Source organism: Phaseolus vulgaris, chromosome 8 (assembly GCF_000499845.2).
Source record: "Phaseolus vulgaris cultivar G19833 chromosome 8, P. vulgaris v2.0, whole genome shotgun sequence".
Lineage (NCBI taxonomy): Eukaryota > Viridiplantae > Streptophyta > Magnoliopsida > Fabales > Fabaceae > Phaseolus > Phaseolus vulgaris.
Genome location: NC_023752.2, coordinates 61,417,659 through 61,435,538, shown reverse-complemented (window position 1 = coordinate 61,435,538; position 17,880 = coordinate 61,417,659). Strand labels below are relative to the sequence as shown.

At 29.4% G+C, this 17,880-nt stretch overlaps 3 protein-coding genes across 4 annotated transcripts; 1 reads left to right on the top strand and 2 right to left on the bottom strand.

Annotated features, from left to right (window-relative positions):
* The first annotated feature begins 711 nt into the window (after positions 1-711).
* Positions 712-5,834, top strand: LOC137827265 (uncharacterized). 2 transcript variants are annotated; one of them, XM_068633544.1, is made up of 9 exons: positions 712-1,010; positions 1,320-1,388; positions 2,057-2,146; positions 2,343-2,385; positions 4,270-4,376; positions 4,783-4,878; positions 5,064-5,254; positions 5,350-5,419; positions 5,609-5,834. In XM_068633544.1, the coding sequence occupies exons 1-9, from the start codon at positions 852-854 to the stop codon at positions 5,717-5,719; spliced, it is 936 nt and encodes a 311-aa protein (XP_068489645.1). In that variant the 5' UTR covers positions 712-851; the 3' UTR covers positions 5,720-5,834. The 2 variants fall into 2 exon arrangements, with proteins under 2 accessions (XP_068489645.1, XP_068489644.1); XM_068633543.1 differs by having other exon boundaries at positions 715-1,010; positions 1,317-1,388.
* Positions 5,835-6,472: 638 nt separating this feature from the next.
* Positions 6,473-8,243, bottom strand: LOC137826325 (ribonuclease 3-like protein 2). The gene is made up of 3 exons (XM_068632256.1): positions 7,697-8,243; positions 6,990-7,381; positions 6,473-6,896 (listed from the first exon to the last, which is right to left on the bottom strand). Exons 1-3 carry the CDS (start codon positions 8,216-8,218, stop codon positions 6,725-6,727), a joined length of 1,086 nt encoding a protein of 361 aa, XP_068488357.1. The 5' UTR covers positions 8,219-8,243; the 3' UTR covers positions 6,473-6,724.
* Positions 8,244-12,943: 4,700 nt separating this feature from the next.
* Positions 12,944-13,820, bottom strand: LOC137824324 (uncharacterized). Its single transcript, XM_068629910.1, has one exon. The coding sequence runs from the start codon at positions 13,716-13,718 to the stop codon at positions 13,167-13,169; it is 552 nt and encodes a 183-aa protein (XP_068486011.1). The 5' UTR covers positions 13,719-13,820; the 3' UTR covers positions 12,944-13,166.
* Positions 13,821-17,880: the final 4,060 nt, after the last annotated feature.

Here is a 17,880-nt window from a genome sequence, read left to right as displayed (position 1 = left end):
TTTATTGGATTTTTTACAATTCTATCACACAGTTCTAATACAATTTAAAAAAAATACATTAATTTTTTAAAATTCAAATTTATTGTATAAATTTTTATTATGATTAAAAAATAAGGAATAAATCATTTTGAACTAATTATGAAAAATATTTTTTTTAAAAAAAAATTGAAATATAGTTATACACATAAATTTTTATTTTCAATTTATATAATTTATAATTATATAATATATAGATTTGTGTCTTACATTTTAAAAATTGAGATTCTATGTATTTTCGTGTCTATAAGTATATAATTTATAATTATATAATATATAGATTTGTGTCCTACATTTTAAAAATTGAGATTCTATGTATTTTTTTTTTGTCTATAAATGACTCTATTACATAGGTTACAATTTTAAAAAATTATTCCATTATAATTTTTAGTGTGTAAAAAAAAGTTTAAAGGTTAATATAGTCAAACTGTTCATATTCTGAATAGACAATGAACGATTATTATTTTTATTTTTTTAAATTAGAGACATATATGGTTATTAATGATAGATTTTTTGCACAAATTAAAAGTAAAGTCCAATTTTGTTGGCATAAAGTATATTTTAATTATAAAAATGAAAAAAAAAAAGTGTCGATTGGAATTATTAGAATAATGTAACTGATAGTGGAAGGGTGCAAGAGAAACAGGCGTTAGCATTTTGTAGCATGCAAAACATGTGTCTCTGCCTCCTTCCATTACGCACCATTGCTTCGCATACGCACATAAATAACAAGGAAGTTGGCATCAGAGGAAGAAAACGTCTCACTCGCAACATTCCCACACACACAACATTGCACACTCACTCTGAGTTAGTCAATGGCGAATTTGCCGCAATCAATCTCAATGAGTGGTGGGTCCTTTGGAGCTCCTTCTGTCTCTGCAACAAAGGATCGTAGAATGGCGTCTGTCGAACATCTCGTCCTCGAACTCAGCAACCCTGATCTTCGAGAAAACGCACTTCATGAACTCTCCAAGGTATGCTCAATCGATTTTCCAATTCCAATTTCATCTGTTTCCCCTGTTTTTTCACTCCAACTATTTCAACCACTCCAAACGCCGCGTTCGTTAGGGATTTTGTTTTTCTTTTCTTCTAAATATGATGTTTCGCTATGTTCACATGCTAAGCATTGATAATGGAAGAATTATATTTCTGTTATCTATCTATCTATGTCTCTATCTCGTGCATGTATTCATTCATGTTTCGTCGTTTCAAAACTCGTGCGGTTTAACTATTTTTTTTTTTCTTTTTTTTTTTCGTTTTTTGTTCTGTGTGTATATTAGAAGAGAGAGTTATTTCAGGATCTCGCTCCGTTGTTGTGGAATTCTTTTGGTACTATGGCGGCACTTTTGCAGGTATGCTCTGAGTGACTTGCATTACCGTTACGTATTCCTTATCACTTGGCTTTCTTTTCTGCTGTATTCTTTCGCGTATTTTATGTATTATTATATCAATGTTGTTAGTTAGACCTTATTTCTTTAGAATTTGGACTTTCAAGAGCAAGGTTATAAATGGCGGAAGGCCAAAATTCCACCACATGAACATGTCACTGTGGCTTATTGCACGGCCTTAGAGGAGGGGGCCAAAAACTCTTTGTTATGGTGTAACTGCTATTTGACAGCATTGAATCGTGATTCATAAGTATTTTCGAATAGTTAGCTGCTTTTTAAATTTGTTTCATACTGTTCATCTTGGGATTTTTATTTTTTGTTCAGAGTGCTTTGTAAAATATCCTCTGTTAATATTCTGTGTTAAGAGTCATTATTACATGAAAATTGTAAAGTAAAACCACTACGTTTTTAGAATGTGAATTGTGTAAATCTTAATTCTCAATTTTGATTAAAGTTGAATTTTGGTTGATAAATTGATTGGTGATTAGTGTAAAATTGTTTTGAAAACATTTTTTAAAACATGAAGAGCATCAAAATGTTCTTATTTTTTTTAGTTTTTTTCTAAATGAAATAATGCTTGCTCACCTCTTACTAGATTTATGTTATTTTTTAATTCTCTTATTTTCTTCCAGGAAATAGTTTCAATATACCCTGTTATTTCACCACCAAACCTCACTCCAGCACAATCAAATCGAGTCTGCAATGCTCTTGCTCTTCTTCAGGTGAGAATTGAGATAATCACGTTCTATCAAATTGTATATCTCATTTTCAACAGTTCGACACACTTTTAATAAGTTTCAAATATTTTTTAAACCCTGAAAAACTCCAGTCACATAAAGTATACTATGTCCGGTCTTTTTCTCCTTTTGTTCAATGCATTCTTACTAACACGTCTCTTTTACCCATGGATTTTTTTAGTGTGTGGCGTCTCACCTTGATACAAGGATGCAATTCCTAAATGGTAATGGTATTCTAATTATAACTTAGCATTATTTATTAGTGATGGAACAAGTGATATGTTTTGATTTTATTTTATGAAAGTTATCTTAAGGAGTTTTTCAATATGAGCTGGTTTGAACCCAATATAAGAATTTTTTGGCCAAGTACTAAGGGATGCTCGTGTTGAGGTTTAGTTTATGCTTGCTGAGTAATACTTGGAATGGGAAAAAGTACTCGAGTCTAGAATCCAAGTTCATGAGCTCAGTCATTGCTGCACTTGATATTAAATATGTCACCCAAATAGATGAGAAATTTGAAGTTATCACGTCTAGGCTACAGAGACATGTATGATGGAGTGACGGCTAGAGTGAGGATTCCTATAAATGAGACTAAAATCTTTCTTATAGGGATAGTATTAATTAAGGCTCAACCTAAACTCCTTACTTATGATTTAAAATCAACTTAGATATCAATGAAACGGTGATATCCTAATTAGGTTTTCATCTTAAAGTTTCATCAATCACATGTCACCACATGAAAAATCTATGAGAACAAGAAAGAAAAAATACAAGGAGCATGAGGGAACCAAACCAAGTTCACATGAAAAATCTATGAGAACAAAAAAGAAAAAGATACAAGAAGCATAAGGGGACCAAACCAAATTCATGCAAAGAGTAAACCAAACAAAGCCTAAACTCTGGGAGGTCTAAACGATTTAAAAAAAAAAACAAAAATAAACAGGTAAAGCAACAAACCAAAGAAAATCCAATTTATTAAAAATAAAGTGTTACCAAAACCATCAGCTCATCTATCACCCTGGCGAAGATGGGAGAGACTTTTTAAATCATATCTTTGTAGTGTTAAGAGCCTTCTGCCAACAAGTTTTCATCCTTCATGGAGTACAGAAATTTTAGAAAGCATAAGAAACCAATAGGAGTCAATATTAACCAACATCATGCATAAACCAATCATTATTACCTTTGGAATTTCAAGTCTAAACCTTGAAAGACATTGGAATGGGAGTAAAAATGGAAAAATATGTCATACCACAAGTTTTTAAAATTAAATATTCATAATACAAATTTTTAGAGAGAAATTAAGGAGGATGTTTACTAGAAAATTGGGTATTATGATGTGCTTGTGTTTCATGTTTTGAACACTCAATCAATATTACTAGAGTTTGTCATTGGTGTCTCAAAAGTGGTAAAGTCTTAATCACCAAGGCATCAGCTCTATAATAGTATATTGGCTATTATGAATTGTGTAAGTCGTACATCATTTTGTGGATTATTCAAGTGTTTCTTTCAAGGAGGGTCCTCCAAGTATATTTCCAAGAATAATAAAGGCTTTCATTTTTTTTATTGATGTTATTCTAAACATTTGCTTTCGTATAGTATATGTTCAATTCATGATATCTTATCCTCCCTGTATTTTAAAACTGCCATAGGATATGGTAAATTGCTAAACAATTAAAATTAAAATAATGTTAAACTATAAAATTTATTGGATGATGGTTAGACCATATATAATCTAAAAAAGTTCGGTATAAACCAGAATCATGTGCTTAAATTTTAAATGCAAACTCTTTCTTAACATTGTCTATCTTGTCATAGGACTTCTACTTATTCTTGCTAGGAAATGAAGCTTCTCTGTCACGCAGTTTATAGGTCATACCACTGGCTCTTAGTAGTTAGTCGTCCTTGTTTTACTTCCAGTATACTGTCATACTTTTGGGCTGAAGTGGAAGGCATGTTGTAGTTTTTCTTCTGTTTTTTTTTTTTTTTCTAATTTATATGTAAAGAGATTCCTTTGACATTATCTAATTCAGTAGTGTTTTTGTCCATTATAATTAACACTTAAAAGAAAAAATATATCAGTCTTTTCACTTACCTTGTTTCATCTGCAGCTCATATACCTCTATATCTGTATCCCTTCCTTAATACAACAAGTAAGTCGAGGCCATTTGAGTATTTGAGACTTACCAGTCTAGGAGTCATTGGTGCCTTGGTGAAGGTAATGTCGTATTACCTCCTTGTTGATTGCTGTTGTTGGTGAAGAATTTCAATTAGTAAAAGTATTGTCACAAAGCCATAAAAAAATATATATTGCAATAACCTCAACTAATGCCTTTCTGAAAAACAGTAATTAGACGTTTAATTAGTGTTGTTGCCACAAATAATTAGTTGTGTTTGTCTTCTAATGTTCATGTATATTTTCAGTTATTTCTGTTAACTTTCCTGTTAACATACAACCCAGCTTGTTAGGACGAGTTCATCACTATTTTCAGAGAATAAAATTTTTCCTTCAAGTGATTTATTTCTCTAGTGAGATGAAAATATTGTCTTTGTTGCTCGCCATAGGTACATTTATACTTTTTCTTGTCATGTGTTTGATTTCCTTTTCGTTTTTATTTCACCAGGTTGACGATACAGAAGTTATAAGTTTTCTTCTTTCAACAGAGATTATTCCGCTGTGCTTGCGCAGTATGGAAATGGGCAGTGAATTGTCAAAAACGGTTAAGTTTACTGATCTTGTTTTTACTTGAGAGTTTCACTCTTGTATTTTGTTTGGTGGTGTTCAGTAAGTAAATGCTGAGTCACATGTTTGTTTTTGCCCCTATCTCGTGATCCTCTCCTATGTCTATCAAACAATTGTATACAGGAAAATTTGTGTATAATATGAAAGTTCCATTTATTGCAGGTTGCAACCTTTATAGTTCAAAAAATTCTGTTGGACGAAATTGGTTTGAAATATATTTGCACTACAGCAGAGCGTTTTTATGCAGTGGGTCGAGTTTTGGGAAACATGGTGGCAACTCTTGTAGAGCAACCATCATGCCGTCTTTTGAAGCATATTATTCGTTGTTATCTTCGTCTGTCAGATAACCAGAGGTTTGTTATAATCATTCTAGTGTTCTAAGTGTTCCTGCCTTGACCTTGTGTTCTCTTCCCAAGTTTCTAATAAAACTTTGGTCACTTCAAAACAGTGCTTGCGAGGCCTTGAGAACCTGTCTCCCAGACATGTTAAGAGACGCTACATTCAGTAGTTGCCTTCGTGTAAGTTGAAAAGTTTTATTTAATCAATATGATTTGAGTGACTCTATTAAGTAAATAGAAGATTAGAAGCAGGTATTATAAAGTAATGTTTGCTTTCTTCTTCATAAAGCAGGTATTATGAAGGGATGATGATGATTCATACTTTTATGCTGTTAGTATTTTTATATTGGTTTGATTTTATGCATGCAGGAAGACCCAACAGCAAGGAGGTGGCTACAGCAGTTGCTTCACAATATCGGAGTCAATCGAGTTCCTGCACTTCAAGGTGGAGGAGGATTTGATCACATGATGGTGTCGTGAGAAAAAAATATTTTAATTTTTTGCTTACTGTCATGAAATTTTCTAACTTGCTGTGAGTGAACATTGAATGGTATTTATTCTCGGATATCTATTGAAAATGAAAATTTGGTAGGAAGGATCTAAGTTTTCCGCGCTTGATGTAAACAAATGAACATCTAATCTCACAATCTCATGGGAATGAGAGCAATGACATCTTAAGGTAATATTTATAATACTTGGAGAAATTATTTACTCACATCACATCCTTTTTATTTTTAATTAATAATTCATTTTTCTTATATTTTCAATAAAATAATACTTACTATTTCTCTCCTTAAAACTACTTTTTATTTATATTATAATATTAATTTAAGAGTTTGAATTCATATGGAGTATTAGATAAAGTATAAATTTTTAAAATCTTAATAAATTCAGTATTATATCTTTTATTAAATATTTATAAAATTTTAACAAATCCCCTTAAAAGAATATTTATACTCAAAACATTACAAGTTTTGGTTCACAAATTAGTTGTGTTTAAACCATAAAAATAGTTTAGGTCTCAGCAAATTATTTGTCAATTTCAGTTACATTTTTTCATTATTCAGTTCATAGCACTCTTTTAAATGATTTTAAGTTCTTTTATCAATTTTGTAAAATTATTTATTTAGTCGCTAATTTAATAAATTTACCATTCAGTTCCTAAACATGAAGATTATATCTCTTTGTTTCTATGACTTTAAATAGTAAGGAGTAAAGAAAGAGAGACTGAAATTGGTATCTGCCAAGATTATAATGGTATTTGTAAGAACTAATATTCAGACTCATAAATTACAACCAAGATTATCAAAAACAATTTCCAAACAAACTGCTAAAATATCCTCAAAGAGGCCCCTATTTTTAAATGAAGCTTAAGTTAGCTAATGTCTAAAGATTACAGTAGAAGACACTAAGAGATTCCAATAGGAGATGGAAGAGACACCCCCACAAAAATTACAACAACACTTTGATTCTGTGTGTGATTAATTACTGTCCAAGTAAGGCCATAAGCATCAATGAAGCAGCAGTGTTCTGAGCATCCTTCACCCTAGATTTTTCATAGCCAGACATTTGAAGGATCCGTTCCTCTTCTTCAATAGTTATCTCAACAGCACAAACAAATCTCTTCTCATGAGAGGGACCCGAATCCTTCACAATCCTGTGAGGCATTGCAGAGTTAGTCAACATGTCAAAAGTTTCACACATGAAAATCAATGTTACTCATTTGATGAATCATCTTAAAAAACAGTACCTATACACTGGCTTAGGCCATTTTTTATTCTCGCAGAGTTCATGTAGTCTATGTTTGGCTCCTTCAATAATCATGTTCCCATCCTCGTCAGGATAAAAGTTCATGTTACTGCAGCAAGGTCTCGTACTGGTCCGAGGAACCAGATATGCTAATCTATTCAAAGCAATCTTTGCTGCTTCAAGTTTTGCCAGATCCTTCTGGACAGAGGTAGCAGAGGCAATAATCTCTCCATCAACAAACACATTCGCCATGCTCTCTGTTTCGTTTCTCACCTGTTTAATCTCAACATGTTTCCCCCTTTTCTGGCATATTTCAAATAATGCCGTCACCGGTTGGGGCTGTTGCTCCAAATCCTCAGGTGTCACTATTGGTTCCAAAATTCCTCTGAAATTCTGTCAAAATCATAATCAAAATCCAAGAAATCAATTTTTCAACATCTTGAATTTTACAAAAGCATCTAAAAAACTGATTTCAAATGCAACTTTGAAGATTTTGAAGCCATCACTGTCTTCACCAACATGAAAACCTCGTCCAAAAACTATTCATAAAGATCATGATTCTTCGCACTTTATCATCTCAATTGATTCAAAGAACAGCGAAAAACAATGTAAAACCTTACCAGATGATCACCTAAATTTTAATTTCAAAACTCAAAAGAAATTGTCATCATTCATCATCCTCTAAGAAAAAAAAAAATCAATACGCACCTTCCATAGTTCCTCCAGGTCGTATCCCACGTCAACGTACATAGCTCCGGCAACGGACTCGACTATATCCGCGAGGACCTTGGGCGCCTTGACGGATCCGCCGTGCGCCACGACGGAGTGATTCTCTAGGGCGACGGCGTCCACAAACCTCTCGACCTGGTCTCTGAGGGCCGGCGCATTGTGGCGGACGAAGCGGTGGAGGCCGTGGCGGACGGCGACCCGGGCGAGCTTCTCGGTGCTGATGTTGGCGGCGCGGAGGGTAGATAGGTGGCCAGGATCGAGCTGCGGGTAGGCGAGAAAGAGGTAGTTGCTGATGGCGAGACTGATAATGGGGTCTCCGATGAACTCAAGGCGCTCGTAAGAAACACCTTCCGTGAAAGATGAATGAGTGAGTGCTTCTTCTAGAAGCTTCCAATTTCTGAATTTGTACCCTAAGATTCTCTCCACCACATTCACCGATGCTTCCATCTCTCTCTGATTTCTGTCAAAAACCCTTTTTCTCTTCTCTGCTGAACTCATCATAATCTTATGCTATTTCACTGCATGTGTTTCTCACATGCATGCTACTTTAAAAAAAATTATCTCTATCCAATTAGTATAATTTTATCTTTTATCTTTTATCTAATCTAATCAAATTTTATTTTATTTATAAACGAACATTATTAGTGTTACTTTAAATAATAGGAATTCAAATATATTCATATTATGAACCAATACAAAGTCTGAATTATGTATTTTTTAATTGATATTAATAAATGTTTTAAAGAAACAGAATGATATTCAAGTTATAAATATGTATTAATATAAATATATATGATATATAGCATGCACGTTTTAAAGTAACCAAACTATGTTATGAATTCGGTTTTTTTTTTATATATGTTATGAAACTTTTTATTTCGTTAAGATTTAAAAACTAGTTTCTGAAATATAGTTTCAAAAGAATCCAAAAATGTATATGTCATAGTATGAATATATATATATATATACAAAGAATGATAAACATCTACAATAAATTAAAATTAACAAAAATAAAAATATATAGTTTAATGTTATTAGAATGATATTAATATAATGTATTAAAGTAATATTAATATAATATATTTTAGTATTTTTAGTAATTTAGTAATATAGTAATATTTCTAAATGAAAATCATGAGCCTTGTTTTTTAGTTTAGAAAATTGAAGAATTTTGAATAAACTTCCAAGATATTATGCTGATTGTAATGGATGGTTAATATGAAGTTATGATGGTATCTGCATTTACTGTACAAATTATTTTTTTCAATCTCAGCCAAACATTAAGTTATGTCCGATGTGTACATTGGATGCCGCTGCATAAAACTGGTTCGTATGTAAAATGTGTTTGTTTGTAACATACTATGACATGGTCCTCCAAAACATAACACGTGCTTCCAAACAAACAAGTTATTTTTTTCTTAGAATTATGTTCAGCAAAATTCTTAATGCTAACAAACATAGAAAGCATATTTTCTATTAATACATCTTCAGAAATATGACAAAATAACTTCAAACAAACACATTCTAGGTTATTCAATGGACTTTGCTTGCACACAAGACTTCTCTCTTTTGCTTGCACACAAGACCAATATATTATTATAAAATCTGAAAATATTAACGAAATAATTTAATCATGATCAAAATATTTTGTATTCGGAAGTGAGTTGCAAAACCCTTTTCTTTAAAAATCAGATGAGAATTTTCTCTAGTTATATATAAATTTGATTTTATCTCTAATTAACGTGAGATCTTCAATATGTTGAGTATGAAATTATATATTTATGGAACAACCATTCCATTAAACAAGTAACACAAAAGTAACACAAAATATTCAATAAATTTCGTTATGATAGACTATGATAATTAGAAAGTGAATTTAAGTTTAATTCATTCTCACAAAATTGACTTATAAGATGAAGAATTCTAATATAATGTTAAAAATTTAATCTAATAAGATTTGTTAGACTTATTGTATCACTTATCATCATATTATTGTTAAACCATCCATAAATATCTAGTCACGAGATATCCATACATTGACGTGATATTGACTAGAGATAATATTAATTTTTAATATTCTTAGTGGAGACAATCCTCCCTTATAAATTGGTCTTAGAGAAAGATTCAAACTTAAACCTAACTTCTAATATTTTTATATTTATTTTTATAAAAGGTGTTTGATTTTTTAAAGTAAGCATGAATGTAAAAATTGTACATTATACTATTAAATTATTTGAAGATTTTTTTTATTAGCAATAAAAATAAATAAATGTGAATCACTTCAAGGGTGATTTCAACCCTTATGCAGAAAAAAAAAAACCTTGAAAAAAACACTCAATCAAACTACACAAGAACCTCTATCAAACCTTAGACACCACCCACATAACAACTTCCCAATATGACAGACTAATTAAAAGGGTCGAAACATCAATCAAAATAAGAAAAGAAAGCATAGTTCAACTTAAAAATAAATGAATACCATACATTTAACTGAATCAAAATTCACATTATCGAAGTTCGAAGTAGAAGAAATATAATTTAGAGTTGGTGATTAGTTAGGTAATTGGTGGGGCTGGCCAAACAAATTGGATTGGCTTGCCTTGAGACTTATTATAAGGCAATCAAATCCAATTCCCTATTGTTATACAAATATCATAGAACCAAAAAGATAGCATCTTACCGAAAAAGAGATTTGGAAGAAACATTCCAAGGTAAATTGAGCCCACAAGAATACCAAAATAGGTCTACGCAAGGTCTTCATGTTTATAGAACAGAGAAAAGACAAAAAAACTTATATTATTATTAGCTGTCAGAGATTACAAGTTATCATATCCCTTAAAAGTAGCCATAGAAAAAGAACTCACTCCTACCAGCTCTTGGTTGTCACCAACTTCACCATCCCTCCATGAAATAAAACACGTGTGTGCACTGAATTTTTTTTATCAAAATATAAAATTTTAAAATTTAAAATTGGATGGAAAAAACATTATATAATATTTATCTTATTTTATACTAGTGTTAGGAGTTCTTTAAAGTTGTTTACTTTATTTTCACTTTGATAACTTTTATGACATTGTATTTAAATTTAGATTTATATTTCCATTCAAGTCCATTTCATGCAATTTATAATTTATGTAACTGTTTTACGTATGTTTGTTATGTTATTTCAATTTTAAACGCATTTTTTATAATTATTATTTTCAACCAAATTGTTTCAATTAATCTTTATTGTTTAACCTAATTATTCTGGTTTTGAATTAAATATTATTTTCTTTGAAAATTCTTATAATCATAAATATAAGTTTTAATTTACACACTGAAATTGGTCATGCTCCTTTTTAATCGATAAAATTTCGTAAAAATTATTATATATCTAAAGTTGTAGAATGTGATGAATTAAATAAATAAAAAATTACAATTATATGTAATTTTTTAATTAAGATAGTTAATTGATCATATTTTCACCGAAAACACCCGTCAAAATTTGAAGAAATTTATATTAGTATCCCAAAAGTAAAATAATATTCTCTAATTTAACTCCAAAAACTAACCACAATGACAATACAGCAGTGCCTATGACTGGCCAAATGTTTGCACGATGAAGCCATAATGTGATAATAAACATGAATAGATATTCTTCTCAATATTCTTATCTAGAAGGATGCATCTACCAAATAAACAAATCAACCATTTTAGAAGAGATGCCAAACTTATATTCTTTCTTTGATGCTCTACTATGGACATACCAATGTCCAAACCTTTCAAATAATACAGAACACTTATTAATATTATTAACGAGAACGAGTATTCTTGGGTAAATATTTACAAATCATTATTAAATAATAAAAATTTAATTTAATCATCCTATTGTTAGAGAGTCATATAGATTAGAGATAAATCCTAAACCCTAAATTCTAAACCTTAAATCTTAAATCCTAAACAATGAACAATGAACATTGAATCCTGAACCACCCTAAACCATAAATCTTAAACCATAAACCCTAAACCCTAAATCATAAATCTTAAATCATAAATCCTAAAAATATTTCATAATTTATAAATGAGTGAATACCTCACATTATAAATTGGTTTTATAAAATTAAGTTAGGTTTAAAGTCATCTAGGTTATGATCCCTCCTCTAGGTGTTTATGGTCCCTGGTTGGTAGTTTTAGGAAGGGAAGTGGTGCACAGAGTCTAGATATAGATAGGTATCATTTTCTTTATCTGTAAACGGGTTGGGATACCTCTGAAGTATCCCTTTTAATTATTTTATTATTTGCTGATGAAAAAGAATGATATCATAACCAATTATAGTCTATCCTAACAAAAATTTGTTAGACTTATTAGGTTACCTAGTATTACGTATATAAGTGAGTACAAACATTATTTTATAAATCAATTTAATAAAATTAAATTAGAGTAAAAAATATAATATAATGAATATATCTCAAACAAGAATATCGAAGAAAAGATAGAGAACACCTCATCCAAAGCTAACCTCCAATAACAAATGTATTAGAATGTTGATTACCATGGGGTCATATGTTTTTTCTGTACACTTGGCTAGATGATGGTACGTACAGAATCATGACAGATGTATAATCAAATTGAACACTCCTCGTCTGTTTTTTCCTTTAAATATGCAGCTGCCTCTATCAAACATTACCTGGCACTTCTTTTGGTATCAAGTATATCACACTTTCTTCCACAAAGTTTTTAATTAAATATTCCAATTACATAAAAACATTTTCAACTACCTTTTTTTAACAAGATAACCACATCTTTGTCACTTCATCAGTCATCACATGACTTGAGAAAAACAGGAAACCCTCAAGTACAGCTCAAACAACTAATTTTCTTATGTATTTAATTAATAGACCAGTTTTTTGTTTAATCACTAAGCTAGCCTATTTTTTTAACATGCAAATCATAAATAATGGTTCATTACAATAAGTTTCCCATAAAGCTAGAAAGATATTTATAATCGATTTCGTTGATATAATCTTTTATTCACTCTGAGCAATTGCAAGACGAAGATTATATTGTCAGTATCAAAACAAACCTACAATCAAGATCTTTTAGTTGAAAAGATAAGAAATTATTGTTCCAATCTCAAATTTAAATATCGTTTGTTTTGAAAGTTTGTGATCCCTCGTAATTTTAATTTTAAAACATCTCTTAAAAAATATATATAAATTGTCTTTGATGTCGACTTATGAATTGTCTTTGACCTCGAGTAATGTAGAAATATATTGACGGAACAAAATTAATAAACATAGCTTGGTTGCAGATTAAAATCTGTACAAACCCAGTGGGAGAAAAATATCACAGAAGCAGTATATAATTTCTCTTTGGCTCCCAACTAATAGAACCACAAAATCAGAAGCACGTGTTTATACAAGAAATGAGTTATTCTAAAAAGGAAAGAAAAAAAAAAGTAATATTTTCCTAAAAGGGTTCCTGATAAACCTCTCTCTGCATCTTTAACTGCATGTAGAAGTTCCCAATGAAGGCCTCAGCTTTGGCAAACAACTCTTGCCCATTACCTGCTTCAATCTCTTCATCCCTCTCTTCACTTTCTCCACCTCCTATGATCCAAACATTTGCCATTGAACTACACTTTTTCATCTCATCCACTTCACTCACACCAGCATCAGAACCAATCATTTCAACAACCTTAACCTTCCTTTGATCACTGTGGTCTGAGGCACCACTTCCACCTCCTAACATGTTGAAAGCTTCTTCCCTTTCCTCATCATGTTCATGCACTTCTGGGGGCATTGCAGCTTTCTGGGTGACAGAAACATGCTGCTTTCTGTCTTCTAAAGGCTTGGAAAAAACTGAGAGAAGACCAGCTTCTGCTCCCAGTGCAATGATGAGAAGATTGAAGATGAAGTAAAGGTAGGTTGGCCTCAGAGAAGAAGGTAACAGGGGTGTGATCCCAAGGAGAAGAGCAAGGACAAAGAGCACTAGAATTTCAAATTTGTTGAATGTTTTCATGACTTAGAAGAAGAAGAATAAGAAAAATGATGAAAAAGATGGAGAGAATAATTGGAATAGGAATAAAGTGTTGGATTGTGGAGATGTAAATAGAGAAATGAAGGAGGAAAAAGACAAACAGTGAAAGTCACTTGCATCAGTGTATAATAGTTGTTGCCAGTGTTTCAGTCAACAAAAGTACAAAAATATTTGTGTGGGCTAATATTCTAAGAAAACAGACAAGTTTTTTTAACACAAGAATAAACAACATATATTTTACATTGTTTATAATAATATTTTTAAATTTAAAAAATATATTAATTTATTAAGATGTAAAGTATATGTTTTTATTGTAAGGGTCACACTTCTGAGAAAATTCTCACCAATTCGTAAAAAAAAAAAATAGAACTATCGTGACAAAAAAAATGTACAATATAAAAAAAATATGATTTTTTAATTTAAATTATTTAACTTTGCAATTTTATTTTGAATGATTTTGAATTTACATAAATTATTTAACTACTATCGAATAAAAAATAATAAGTACAAAAATTACTATTTCAACTTTGTACATGTTTACCAAATAATTATTAAAAATTTAAATAAAAACATATAGTTGAGAAAATAATTTATATAAATAACAACTAATTTTTTCACGAAAAATTGTCTCAATGATATTAATAAAGAATCTTAGTTGTTATATAAATACGTTTTATTATATTAGTTTTTATTTTATTCATCAAGTTTCTAATGACTTTCGAAAAATAGAATATTAGGATTTTTTTAGTTTTTTATTTATTTTTATTATAATCATTTCGTTTTGTTTTCGTATGACATATTAAACTCCATAAATAGATTTTATTAATATTAGTTGAGAAAATTATTATTAATGTTAATTAAAAAAAATATATGTACTCTTATCTGTATTGATCGAAAAAGAGTTTTAATGACTTAACTGAAACTGATATTTATTGATGTTAATAAAGCAAGTGGTTTATATAAGTTGAAAAAATTTGTTGACATAAATAAATAAAAAATAATTAATATTAACTGATAAATAACATCAGTCTATATGGAAGAAAAAAAAACTTTTGCAATATCAATAATAACATCAGTCTATTCATACCATTCAAAAAATAATAATACTGAGTCGATAATTTTTTTACTATTGAAGTCAAATCAACAGACAGGAGTTAATAAAGAGAAGAAGAAGAAAAACATGATTTTTATATTAAAAATATAAAAACTGATTTTAGTAAAATTTGAAAAAAAAAATAGAATTAAACAATAGTTACTCTCTAAAATTTAGAGAAACGACATATTAAAATAAAGTATTTAAAATTTATTATAAAAGCAAGTTAGTTTCTAAAATATATTCTTCACCAAATGTAAGAAATGGTATCGTGAGTGAACACTTGTTAAAAGTGTTGTATTTATATGAATAGCAAAAACTGGCAATATTTTGTCTGTCATTAACAACACTATTGTTCATCAAATTGATGATTTTTCTTATACTCTTTAACCTTTTATATCCAATATCCAAAGTATGCATATTGAGAAGTTAGGTCGAAAAAGATAAAAACAAGTGCAAATAAAAATATTATGTGAAAATATATAATGATTCTGTATTTTTGTTAACATATGAATTTTGGTATAGTCTCTATATTTTTTTTTTATTTTTAATAATACTTTTTTCATGTGATGATAAATGATTGTTGTTATTTGAGGTGTCAGTCTAGCTGAGATGTCAAGTAGCATAATGATACCTAACATAAAAGTTTTTTATAAAAAAAAATATTATGAGAAAAAGCTTACAAATATTAATAATAAAAAATACATATAAAAAATAAATAAAATTAATTAAATATAAAAAATAGTTAATAAAAATAAGTAGAAAGATTAAAATAAGGTGACTAGGTTCATTATCAACTAATATAAATAAATTAAATGTTTGGTTCAGTTTTTAATTTTTTTTTTATAATTAACACAAATATTAACTTAATCTTTGGAATGTTCTTGCAGATATCACTTTACATCCGAGAGATCGAAATATAATTTTAAATACATGAATGACCGAGAGAAGAGATATGAGTGACCGAGATAAGAAATACAAATGAAGAAAAGGAAAAACTAGAAAAACGAAATAAAAACTGAATGCACTTTCTCCCACGTAATTATCACAAATTACAACTATATTTTATAAGAAATAAATTTGTTCGAATTGAAGAAAAATATTATAAATGATACAAAATTGGAGTAATTGGTGTAGTTAAAACTTTTGATTAAGTTATTATATTTCTGAGTTTGCCCAACTACACGCTATATGTTTGGAAAATGAATAGAATATTTGATCGAATTGGTTGAAAATAAAAGTATTAAAGAAAAAAAAAAACAGATAGATTTAGTTATCTAATAATTGCAGACCAATTTCATAATGTGGTGTGAACTGTGTTCAATGTCTCCTTGTCTTTACTTTGTTGTGTAGCTGACTAAGTATCTTATCTTCATGGCATCACCAAAAAATTTAAATATACTTTTATTGTTTTTCTCCTTAAAAAAATGAGTAGAGTTTCGGGGACTTGTTCATGTTTTCAGGGATTGATCATCAATATTCAACAAAAATTAAGAGTCTTCTTTCTTGTATCACCTTCAACTTTTTTTTCCTTTTTCTATTTAACCTGGTTATTAAACTTATATTTCAATTTTACATAACAAAGATGGAAATGGGAGTGAGTTTAGCAAGTAAAGGAAATGAAAATAGCAAAAATCTTCGTATTCGTTTTTATGGACAGTTTCTTCTTGCACCTCCATATGTTATTTTCCCACCTCCATAAATTTTCGTATTTCTAAAAATGTCTCTTTGCAATATTCTAGATTACGTAATTCGGAAGTCATTTTTCACATTCGTATTAACTTATGTGGAACTTTTTTTTCATATGCATGATTAGCTTCCGAATTACATGATCCAGAAATCTTTTCTAACTTCTGGATTATGTAATCCTTAAGTTTTTTTTTTTAAATGCACGTCCAGATTACATAATCTGGTAGCTACTATCAAATCCATACTTTTAGATTATATAATCTAGGAGATGACACAAAAAGGATTAAAAAGTATTTTTCATGTTTTGTATAGGGTGCCAGAAGAACATACGGAGGTGCAGGAAGAAACAGTCGTTTTTATGAACTAAAATTTGGGTCAAGCCCAATAAAACCGTAATGTGACCTTTTGACAATGGGTTGGTGGGTCAAAACAAAATAAACTAGGCTATTTTTTCTTGCACCCGTCAAATTTCTCTTTACATTCCATCAATTAAATATAATGACAAAAATGTTCTTTTAATTCGTTGTTATTCTGAAAAGCTCTTTTAAGAATATATTTTGAAAAAATAGTCTAAAAAACACATTCTTTTATATAATACGTTTTGGAATTTTTTTTTTTCAGAATTTCTATTTCAAAAATTATTTTCTGAGAATATATTTTACGACTTCCAAAAAGTATGTTTCAGAAACATTTTGAAAAAATAATTTGAAAGTCATTTTTAAAAGGATAAAACAATTTTTTTTCTGAAATTAATTGAGTGCAGTGAGAAATTTGTTGGGTGCAGGAAGAAACAGATAATAAAGTATGGTTGTGTGGTTCAAAATGTTCATAGTGGTACAACACTAGATAATGGATATTATGGGAAAAATGGTTTTCTGATAATATAAAAGATTCTCACAATATAAAAGATTCTCACAACACCATGTCGATGGTGACAGTGACAACACCATGCTAACGCCAAAAACTTATCAAAAGGACATCAACAACTATCATAACAAACACATTCACGATAATTTTTTTAATTAAATAACATAATGTCTCAAATAATTATTAAAATAATATGATTTATTACAATAATTTAAAATTTAATTTTTAACTTGATTGAGTATATTTTTTTCAAAAAAAATAGTTCATTTCAAGAGCCGAATTTTAGATGATTTTAAATTTTTATTCATTTTAAAATTTTAAAATTCATTTTATTTTTAAATAAAAAATTAAGACTCAAAACCCGTGTCATTGGGATGATTATTTGACACAGTACATGGTATTGGAGTAAAAAAAGTGAAAGTGTGTTATTTTGAAAAAAAATAATCAAAAATAGCCAATATTAAAAACCATGGTTATTTGAAAATGTCTTAATTT